The sequence below is a fragment of the Centroberyx affinis genome, unplaced genomic scaffold (genome assembly GCF_046629955.1).
Source record: "Centroberyx affinis isolate AG114_WGS23_722 - 3 ecotype Tasmania unplaced genomic scaffold, CSIRO-AGI_Caff_v1 ptg002461l_1, whole genome shotgun sequence".
In the NCBI taxonomy this organism is placed as follows: Eukaryota; Metazoa; Chordata; class Actinopteri; order Beryciformes; family Berycidae; genus Centroberyx; species Centroberyx affinis.
This window is the reverse complement of record NW_027280694.1, coordinates 60,712-72,500: the sequence shown is the minus strand read 5'-3', so window position 1 is coordinate 72,500 and position 11,789 is coordinate 60,712. Positions and strand designations below refer to the sequence as shown.

Here is an 11,789-nt window from a genome sequence, read left to right as displayed (position 1 = left end):
TGTTTCATTCAGACTGACTGAGTCTGAAAAGACTGAACTAGTCTGGGGTGGAAAGTGCAGAGACAGAGAGACAGAGAGAGAGAAAAAGAGTGAGAGAGAAAAAGAGAGAGAGAGAGAGAGAGAGAGAGAGAGAGAGAGAGAGAGAGAGAGAGGTACACAGAGTGAAAGAGACTAAGTAACAGATAGAAAAAGAGAGACAGAAAAGGATAATGCTATTAGCAGCAGTAGCAGTAGTAGCAGTACTGATAAAGCCAATCAGGAAAGGGGGAGGGGCTTAAATGACATCACTAATCGATAGGAAACTCTCTCCTGAGTCTTATGAACCATCACTCATGTCAGTGTGACTTTGGGATCAATAGATGATGAAAAGCAGCACAATTTCTGGGCCGGATATATGGAGGATGAAAAAAAACTGACAATTGGGAAAGGGGGAGGGGCTTAAATGACATCACTAATCGACAGGAAACTCTCTCCTGAGCCGGACGAGCTGTCACTCAAGGAAATGTGACTCTGGGATCGGGAGCTACAGACGATCACACATCAGTGAGACTTCAGGATCAATACTGCCCAGATGAAGTGAACCAGATCTGAATGGGAAAGTTCTTATTTAATTTAATATAAATGTAATCTATTGCAGAAAGCTCCCTACATTAGTGTACTGCTTCCACAAGTATCTTCATAGAAATTACATCTTGTTTTTTGAACTCCAGCAAAAAACAAGTAAATACATACTTTAACAGTAGTAGTAGTAGTAGTAGTAGTAGTAGCAGAAGCAGTAGTAATACTTAAAAATACATTCAAATCAAAATTAGGTCAAAACAAGAAGGTACACAAGATAAAATAGAGGAGAATTACATAAAATGAGAGAGTCAGACAGACAGTTAGAGTCAGACAGACAGACAGACAGACAGAAAGACAGTTAGAGTCAGACAGACAGACAGAGTCAGACAGACAGTTAGAGTCAGATAGAGTCAGACAGACAGTTAGAGTCAGATAGAGTCAGATAGACAGAGTCAGACAGACAGGTCTTTTTGTCTGTATGTCCACCTTTCTAGACAGTCAGCATTCCTGGTGCTGTTGACCTCTGTGACCCCAACACGTGTGTGTGTGTGTGTGTGTGTGTGTATAAACATTCTGGATATGTGAACTGTATTGAATGCTTCACACACACCTCTCTCTCTCTCTCTCTCTCTCTCCCCATCCAATCAGCTTCCATCAGCGGTTTGATTGACAGGTGTGGATCAGGAGAAAACCGCCAATCAGCCTAAAGAAAACTTTTAAGGACTTTCCATCCTCTCCTCTCCTCTCTCCCTCTCGCTCCCTCTCTCTCTCTCTCTCCCTCTCTCTGTCGTCATTGTGTCACAGCCGGCTCTCTTATCTGTACCTCTTGACTTCAAAGCGGGTTGTAAAAATAACCCAGGCGGGCAGTGAGCGTGCGATAAGTTTAAATCCACGTCCTAAAAACTGAAATACGAAGCGCAAACGGGCGAGTTTCAGCCGGGATCACAGAAAGAGTGCGTCGGAAAATATCAGCCGCAAGCAGAAAAATAAACTTAAGCCGACTGTCTCAATCCCTCGGCTTTAAACAGAACAACTTCAGATAAAACACCAAACGTTAAGCTTCAGAACGACTGACTTGGCTCAGACTTTGGCTTAAAACAGACACTTCTCAAAGGAAACTTCCACCGAAGACGTTTTATACATCATCGATCGTGTCAAGAGTCAAAAGTTTGGACCCACCTGACTGAATGTACTATGTTTTGAATTCTCTTAAAGCCATTTTGATCTAAAGGCTCCTGCTTAAATGCTTGAAATGATTGATACTTGATACATTTTTATATATATGCATATTTGTACATAGTAGTTAAATGTTTAGGTTTACCTCTGTCCATCTTGTTGTCCTTATTTTTAGCTGTATATTTATTCTGTGTAAGTACACTGAAAGCAAAGAAAAACCGGAGTCAAATTCCTTGTATGTGTACATACTTGGCCAATAAAGCTGATTCTGATTCTGATTCTGAAATGAGTTTCTTAGACAAATATAAATAGTGAAGTTGATCCTATGTATGAATTTCTTTCCAAAGCCTTTGCCTTTCCATCAAGGCAAAGAATCTAAAATATAAGATAGTTCTGTTATTCTAAAATGTCTAAAATAGTAAAAATAAATAAAAATGTGGTGTGTCCAAACTTTTGACTGGTAGTGTACTAGTGTACCTTGTCTCCTTGTCCTTCAGTTACTGATTTCCTACATTTCCCAGAATGCCTTTCGACAACCCCCAGTGAACTCGCCTTGGCTTGTTGCATCCAGACGTTGTAGGTGGAGAGAGAGCGATAACGATAGCAAGAAAGTGAGTTTTTCCCATCAAGAAAAAGCAAGAGTCGCTCCTTTACTCCAAACCCTCATCCTGTCTCTCTGCTGCATTGCATTCTGGTCTCTCTCCTGCTCCTGTGGGTGGAGAAATTGGTCTCTCGCTCCTCTTCTCCGATGGATTTCTCCCTGTATGATTGTTGAATGTCTCTTGGTGCAAAATGGCGGCTCTAGAAAGAAGCCCTCGCTCTTTGATTCTGAGGGACTGACACCAAAACCTGACGTTTACCGCTGATGTTTTACATCCTGAAACATTTTCTCATATCAAACTGCATTGTTTCTATAATTAAACTCCATTGTAGCTGCTGGAAGTATCTCAACCTCGTATAAATTTAGCCACTCATCTACAGGAATACGAAAAAGACACCGAACCACAACAAAAGGGACCCAGGACTGCAAGGTACATCGGCCACAGCTGCTTTTTTTAACAGTGTTCAAGTGTTTCTGGGTGGATTTTTCCTTTAAAGTCAGCATCAAACACCGAGCTCACCTTACGGACAAAGTTTTCCAAATTGTCAGTTCCGGTATGTCGGCGTGCGTCTCTCACCTGTTTCCCGTCCAGCGTGTACAGCCTCTTCACCGCCCCGGAATCCAGCTTGATGGCCTCGGTGATGTCGGCCAGCACCTGCTCGAAGGAGTGAGCGGTCTTCTTGTTCAGCAGGATCCTCACCGCCTTGCGGGGCTTCACGCCGCTCCGGATCACCGTGACCAGCTTGGGCTTGATGAAGTCTTTGCTCTCGCGGCCCTCGCGGCCCTCGGGACGCTCTCTGGAGCCGGTGGCGGTGCCGGCGGCGGAGGAGGAAGAGGAGGCGGCGGCGGCGGCGGCGGACGACAGCGCGGCGGACACGGCGGCGGCGGTGGACCGGGCCGAAGCCGACCCGGCCGTGCTGGTGCCGGTGCTGGCGCTCGCCCCGGGTTTCCAGCTGGGGTTGGAGATCTTGGTGTAGTCGACCTTGCGGTACGGCTCGTTGGACGCACAGACGTAACACTCGCCTGAGGAGAGAGGGAGGGACAGAGGGGGGAAAAAAGAGGCGTTAGGTTTCATATGCAAAAAGGAATCCAACAGGAACTCGTACTCGGATAAAAAGGGAAGAAATCCAAAACTGGTGCAAAAAAAGATGATGTGTTTCTAAGGGGCAAAAGTGACAAAAAAAGAGCAAAAGCTAAAAAATCGGCATGATCCTTTACATTGCAATATTCCTAATATCGCAATCTTACTAGCATTGCTCCCTCCTTTCGCAATCTTCCTAACATCAAATTCTTCAAATTAAGTCGGAAATAAGTAAGGCTGGGTATTGGCAAGGACCTCACAATACATTGCGATACGATAGATATTGCGATACATTGCAATACTCTACATAATTTACTGAAAATGTAAAAATAGAGCTGAAAATACAACTTGCTCTGTACCACCTGGGTAGTCTAATATGTCCATCACATTATATTGATAACTCAGTGGACAAATTGAGTCAAAACTATTTAATTCAAAGGGATTTGAGGGAAATTTAAGGACATTTTAAATCTGTTTAAAACATGAATCATTTTTTTTTATGTATCGATACGAGGGGCTGGAAAATCGATACAGTATCATGGAAAAAAATATTGCAATACTCAGCTGTGTCGATTTTTTTGCACAGCCCTAGAAATAAGTTTGTTTATTTCATCCCACTGGCTGATTTTTTTTTTTTACTTATTTGAAAAAAGAAAAGATTTTATGAATCAATACTACACCAAATGAGGAAAAGAATCCAACAAGAACTCACACTCTGATAAAAAGGGAAGAAATCCAAAAGAGGCCAACTGGTGCAAAATAAAGGACTGAGGGGCAAAAGAGCAAAAGCTAAAAAAATTCACCATGCTCCTTCCTATCGCGATCTTCTTAATATCAAGACAATGACACTGCATTCAAGAAATTCTTAAAATTAAGTTGGAAATAAGTGTATTTCACCCCACTGGCTGAGTTGTTACGATGTATTTTTTTACAGTGCAAGGCCTGATTTTCTACACATCATACCAGGCCTTAACTGAGCAGTATCTAATGAAAACAAGGAAGCAGAAGTTCTGTTATTGTGAAAATGTATTATTTATTATTGCAAAAACATATGCATGTGTGTGTGTACTTGTACTTCTATCCTTATGAGGACCAAATGTCCTCATAAGGATAGAGACATGAGGAAAATCCACCAAAATGAGGACATTTCACCGTCTTTCAGAGGCTGGTTTAGGGTTCGGGTTCGGTGTTAGGGGGTGAATGTAGTCAAAGGAAGGTCCTCACAAGTATAGTAATACAAGCCGTGTGTGTGTATGTGTGTATATGAGTGTGTGTGTGTGTGGACAGTGAATAGAGTGAAGCTGACAGCAGATGTCAGGTTGACTCCAGTCATGCCTCCTCCTCGCTCTGAGCTGCAGCCTCCTCTGTCTGTCTGGAGCTGCTGGTGGCGTGAGGTCCACAACACACACCGTCTACTGTAACTTTACTCCGTTTTGACTGCCTACGGTGTGTGTGTGTGTGTGTGTGTGTGTGTGTCAGGGGCTTTACTACAGTGGTGTTAAAATGATTTCTAATTTCTGAGAAGCAACCCAGGAGGGATTTGGCGGACGGTGAGCTGCAGGGGGTGAGCTGAAGTTCAGCGTCAACCCAAACAAACATGAAATATTAGCAATATGATATTAAGGCAAGGTAAAAAATTCATACTGAAACAGCTTGGGAGACTGTTTTGAACTGATATCGGAAAGATATTTAGGTTCTGATTTCACAAAATGATGCAGGAAGGAGGGGACTCAGGATTCAGCATTTAGTGCAGAACATATCTACATATATTAAACATCAAAATGTTTTCTAGGAATTTAAAGCTAAATTATGCTATTCTCATTCTCATATTATGCTATATACAGTATGTGCTGAATTTTATTGTGTCCTATTTATGTTTACATATACATTTCTCCATGCACTTGTATGTTCTGTAAAGTGTAAAACGTCAATAAACATATCTATGAAAAAAAACAAAAAAACAACAACCTCCCTAAAATATTCCTCTTGATCACACTTGGCATTTGAGCGTGATCTTTGAGACATGATCATGGGACACGGTGATCATGTGACACGATGTGTTTTTGGACACGCTGCTGCGGACTCATGCTTGGCCTGAAAATGTCAGCAGTCACACAGTGAGGTCACATCTGACTGACAGCTGGAGTCATGCAGGAACTACGATACTGCACTGAGACCAGAGTCTACTACTCTACATTAAGACCTTCATTATATACAGTTATATACAGTTGGATTAAAATAATTATAATAATCAGAGGTGTGACCAAGTCAACTTCACTTGAGTCCCAAGTCAGTCTCAAGCCTTGAGGCTCAAGTCTCAAGTCAAGTCCCAAGTCTAAATGCAGCTTACCAAGTCAAGTCCAAGTCAAGTCCATGTCACTAATGTCAAGTCTCAAGTCTAAATGTAGAACAGCAAGTCAAGTCAGAACAAATCAAGAGTCCAGTATCAATTTAATATCTTAAAGAAAACTAAATATCTAGGACTTCTCAATGCAATATGGTTTTAATAGGATAAAAACTTGGTAAGAGCATCATGAGTTTGATTTCTAGAATCAGTTTCAACTTCAATAAATTCAATCATTTTCTGCTCAATCGTCTGCTGGAACAAATCTCATCACTTTCAATCTGAGTCATTTACACAAACACAAGACCTCAAGTCAAGACTTTAGAAACCTTTTCAAGTCATCAGAGTACAAGTCAGAGTCAAGTCCCAAGTCACCAGAACCCAAGTCAAGTCAAGTCTCAAGTCTTCTCTTCATGCAGCAAGTCAAGTCCCAAGTCACCAGAACCCAAGTCAAGTCAGGTCTCAAGTCTTCTCTTCATGCATCAAGTCCCAAGTCACCAGAACCCAAGTACTTGCCCAGGCAGGACTAACTCTGGCACATTTACAGAAATGTTTATTAATGTGCACTGTCCCTGTTAAATAAACCAACAAATAAATACATAAATAAACAAGTCAAGTCAAGTCTCAAGTCTTCTCTTCATGCATCAAGTCACAAACTGTGACGTCTGAACTAAACTAAAATCTTTTCACCCGTAGAAACGAGGGTCGGGGACAAAAGCTAGAGAGTTCTTGTTAGGGTTTCACTTCAGTTTGGTCTCTTCTGTCTGGTGTCTCTATTGCTCTGTCGGTGTCTCTATTGGTCTCTCTGGTCTCTGTATTGGCTGGTGGTCGCACTCTATGAAGTTCCCTCTTAGCAGATCAATACAGTGAAAGTCTACACCCTGTTACACTCTACAGTCGGTGGTTAAACTGTCTGTGTAGTTGGACCAACATGGGCAACACACTGGGCAACGGATATTTTACCATCAATAAGCGAAGAACCAAGACATTCCTGTTAAATGTATTGATTTGTGGCTTTTGGTCGGTCTTGTGGTTCGAGACGCCAACAGGTCACGGGTTCGATCCCCGCAAGCAGCAACCAATCAAATGATCCCTTTGGAAGAGAGCAGTAGCTAAATTCCTAAATTGTACAATACATCAGCGATATTTTACAAATCTATCGCTTCAAAGTTAAGCTTTCTTCAATGGAGAAAAATGTTTGTTTGTTTGTTTGTGTGTTTTGGAGTTTCATTCGATTGTTAGTCCAGATGATTTGAGGCACAAAATTTTGCATCTTAACTTTATATTTTGGCGCCCCCCAGTGGCATCAAGGGGTAACTGTTTGAATTTGGAGGACTTCACTACCCAGAATGTCCTGTGCAGTGATATTGTTAAAGCGAAACGTGAGAGAGAGAGAGAGAGAGAGAGGGGGAGGGAGAGAGAGAGGGAGAGAGAGAAAGAGAGAGAGATGGAGAGAGAGAGGGAGAGATGGAGAGAGAGAGAGGGATGGAGAGAGGGAGAGAGAGAGAGAGATGGAGAGAGAGAGGGAGAGATGGAGAGAGAGAGAGGGAGGGAGAGATGGAGAGGGAGAGAGAGAGAGAGATGGAGAGAGAGAAAGAGAGAGAGAGAGAGTGTTGGAGCGAGCAGATACAGAATATGGATGAGATGTTGTACAGTATGAAAAGGACAGGAAAAAATGAGGCAAAAACCTCAAATCACCCTGAATTGTCCTTTTGTCCTTTAACGATCACACACACACACACACACACACACACACACACACACACACACACACCTTTCTTGAACAACGTAGCTTTAATATGTAGAAAATAGAAAATAAATGTATTTTAAAAATCCCTCAGTCTCTCCGGCAGACTGCAGCCGATCACAGCCGATGTACAGTAGCCATCCTGTATTACCTTATATGGTTGAAAACGCCTCACCTCCTCTCTCTCTCTCTCTCTCTCTATCTATCTTCCCGACACACACCTTACTCCCTCTGTCTCACACACACACACAGCCTTGTCTCTCCCTCTGCACCTCACTATCTCCTCTCACACACACATTTCTCCTCTCTCTCCTCTCTTTCATCTGTAACACATTCACACCTATCTCCCCTCTCTCTCTCTCTCTCTCTCTCTCTCTCTCTTTCTCTCTCTCACACACACACTCCCTCCATCCACCTATCTTTCCCTTCACTCACACACTCTCTCTTTACACACTGTACTATCTCTCTTTCACACACACACACACACACACACACACACACACACACACACACACACACACACACACACACACTCTCTCTGTTCAATTCAAACAACTTTATCAGCATGATAAGATTTTCCTTAAATCAGCAAATATAAAGACAACGAAACGTGAAAAACAAAGTCAAAGCTCTGAGTGTAACCCATCGGGTGAAGTCTAACCAATAGTCTCTCTCCCTCTCTCTCTCTGTCTCTCTCTCTCTCCGCAGGTATTATGTGTGTGTGTGTGTGTGACCTTGTCTCTCCATGGTGATTTTGACTTTGCTATTCAAACCAGCTGGCTGCAGCTGACAGGAGCCTCAGGGTTTTATTCAAATACCTGACTGCCTGAACAGAGACGACAAAACACCTCTCTCTCTCTCTCTCTCTCTCTCTCTCTCTCACCTTCTCTCCCTCCCTTCTCTCTCTCTCTGCAGCTCAGTGGGTCGAGCGAGGCACCGACACAGCCGGGGTTAGGGGTTCAATTCAACGCCCATGTGAAAAATAAGGTGGTTATGGGTGAAAGCGTCCACCGACTGGTATATTTCTCTCTCAGTTCGCCTTTCTGAGCGTTCTCCCTGTGAGCGACCTGGCCGATGTGTCGCTCTGTTCTGACAGACTGTGGGCGGGGCCAGAGGCTCTGACTGCATCTATGCAGCGGTCTGCAGCTACAGAGTTTTGTACAGGAAAATCATGTGTCATGTGCTTTGGTTTTACCTGTCATAACATTACATTGTTTTGGTGAGTTAGCTGGCAAGTCGGCTGATATGGTAAAGAGAACAAAAAAAAATTGGGCACAACACTCGCTCAGTAGAAGAATATACAGTAGACTCTATTTACTGCATTAAAAACATGACGTTTCGGCCATGATGGCCTTCATCAGATCCTTCGTCAGATCCTTCGTCAGATCCTGGATCTGGGGCCAGCTGCATAAAATTAGTTTAAGAATAGTCTAAGCCTTAGACTGGTCTTAGATTCTCAGGTTAGACTAGTCCAAGTTAGCCCCTTCCTCCTGGGGCCAGTTGCATAAAGATAGATCTGGTCTCAGACTTAAATGTGGCCTTAAGTCAAACTTACTATAGACACTTACATTTACCCGTTCATACTACTTCTTGATTGTTGTAGATCTCTCATGGTTGTTTTTCTCTCTAAAGACTCGCTCTCTTCTTCAGGTTCTTTCCAAAAACCAAAGATTTGGCATCTTGTATGAAACAGCTTCAGTATTTAAACTTCCCGCTCTGACAGTTAGGCGGACTCGTTGCCATAGCAACAAAGTTCTTAACTCAAGGTTAGCTAGAGGGAAGGTGGCTACCTGTCCTACATCTAAATAAGTCAGTCGTAATATTTAAGTAACAGAGGGTCTTAATTAGCCCAGTCCAACCTGAGAATCTAAGACCAGTCTAAGGCTTAGACTAGATTTAAACTAGCTTCATGCAACTGGCCCCTGGATAAGCTTGAGTTACTAAGAACTTTGTTCCCAATCCCAACATTTCCATCACATGCTTCACACACACACACACACACTATTGTGATACTTTACATTTTCACTTTTAATTTTCTAATGCTAACATCTCGAACCTGAACCTCCATCCATATCTTATATCTATATTTCAGGTCCGTGTCTCACAGCGGCGTTAAAGTCTAAAAGCATCACATCCTGTTTGTTGGTAAATTAGCCTCAGTCTGTCATTTGTTAATTCCAGGAAGTGCTGAAGAGTGATGCGTCTGTCTTTCAGTACATCTCTTACCCGTACAGCTTCCTGCCCGCTAACATGCATTAGCGAGCATCAGCGGCCAATCACGCATCAATATTTCAGTGATGTAACGGAGTCGCTGGTCTGTGTCTGGGCTAAATGAGTTTAGACAAGGGAGGAAGAGGAGGCCGGCTGTATTTTTAGAGTTATTACAGTGTTATAGAGACACACGGACGCTCTTTTCATTAAGCACACTGATGAGTTTAATCCAGGTAAAAGCCATTATCCCTTATTGATTTCCCTTAAATTAAATCTGCACCAATCACAAAGGAGGAGAGAGTGTAGGTAAAGAGAAGCAGACGAGTTACAGAAGTGATTTTTAAGCTTTGAGACAGTTGAGATGTGGATTTCAACTCAATATCAGGAAGACGTCGACAAATATTTGAGAGATAATTCTAAATAGTACTGTGCAAAAGTCTTAAGCACCCTAGATTTTTCTTTATATACATTTTATCTTTATTTATTTCTATTCTGCACTAGTGTGTCAGACTGCTCTTTATAGTACATTTTTTTTATATTTAGAAACTTTTAATTTCAATATTTCTGAAAGCATCTTTATGGAATGTTTTGCACATGCTCTCTCTTCCAGCACCGTTGTTAAATATGTGTATGCTATGGCATGGCAAATTAGCTAACATTATCACTATGGGGCTATGACTGTATGCCTTTTAGTGACACTGTTAATAGACTCTATGTGTGTGTGTGTGTGTGTGTGTGTGTGTCACACTGCCATCAGGCCGATCCTGGAAACGCTGTGATTGCCTCTGTATTGATTATTCACTGATTATTCGGCTGTTGATGTACACATGAATAAATAAATGATTCAAGTGTGTTTGTGTAAGAAAGACAGATGGAGGGGAGAGAGGAAGGAAATGGTGAGTAGGGGAGATCAATTGATTTATTGACTAATTGACTGATTGAGAGAGTGACAGATAGACTTGACAATTACGCCTCGTTTATATATTCCATTATGTTCCAGTAGGCCGGATGTCCGTTCATTCCTATGGGAGAGAACTTTCACGGAGCAAAGGCGACCCCTTCTGGACGACGTTTGCTTTGGATTCACTGATGGATTCATTGAAAAAAATCAAACTTTTTTGTTTTTTCCAAATCATCTCGAGTCTGTTAACTTGACCGGAAGTTGTATTCATGCCTGAATTTGTGTGCTAATTTCGATTTTTTTTGGATGATTGGGTGACAATGCTCACCTGTTTATGATAGGCTGTTACTTTGCTTTAACAAATAATAAAACCTCCCTTAGAAATGCGTTTTTTAATGTTTTGCAAACAAAACTAGACGGGCACTCCTTGGCCCATGCTACACCCTTCCACGAAGTTTCATGAAAATCGGGCCAGTAGTTTTTCCGTAATCCTCCTGACAAACAGACAAACAAACGGCACCGAATACATAACCTCCTTGGCGGAGGTAATAATAAATAGCCGTCCCACTGACATAAGAATTTGAGTCATGAAGGCACGGAAAAGCGCTAAACTTTCCTCCATATTGCGCCTGTGGCTCATTTGGCATTCCAACCAGCAGGGGGAGCTGACGTACGTAGAATATAACAAAGAGGTAGAGAGTTCTGAGTCTTACCTTCCACCAGATCGTCCATACTGGTGATCTTCTTGCTGCCGTCCACGGTGTAGATGGCGCGAACCCCTTGCGGAAGGTGCAGGTTGTCCGCCAGCGAGCGCGTCAGCTCCATCAGCAGCGCGTCGTACGAGCGGAACCGGTCGCTGGACACGGCGTACACCAGACCCTTGAAGTACCGGTCGCCGTTGCGGTAGAACCGGACCTTTTTGGCCCGTTTCTCCGAGGTGAGCGCCTGCAGGGTGCGGGTCCGGTAGTAGCTGCAGTTGGCGCTGTGGGCGGGGCTGGGAACCAGGCTGCTGCCCCGGGACCCCGGACCGGAACCCCCCCCGCCACCGCCGCCCCCGCCGCCGCCGCCGGTGGAGTCATCTCTCTTGGCGCGGGTGGAGCGGCCGCGGCGAACTTTGTCCCGTTCGTCGAAATGCTCCAGCTCGATGCTCTTGCTGTTCAGGGACAT

At 43.3% G+C, this 11,789-nt stretch overlaps 1 protein-coding gene across 1 annotated transcript in view; it reads right to left on the bottom strand.

Moving 5' to 3' along the window:
- Positions 1-11,789, bottom strand: part of LOC139656359 (serine/threonine-protein kinase DCLK2-like) — a 25,303-nt gene extending 13,514 nt beyond the window's left edge. The window contains exons 1-2 of the mRNA XM_071533909.1: positions 11,336-11,789; positions 2,916-3,361 (exon numbers count right to left, since the gene is read on the bottom strand). Coding sequence (XP_071390010.1) covers positions 2,916-3,361; positions 11,336-11,789 — 900 coding nt within the window. The remainder of the gene's footprint in view (positions 1-2,915; positions 3,362-11,335) is intronic.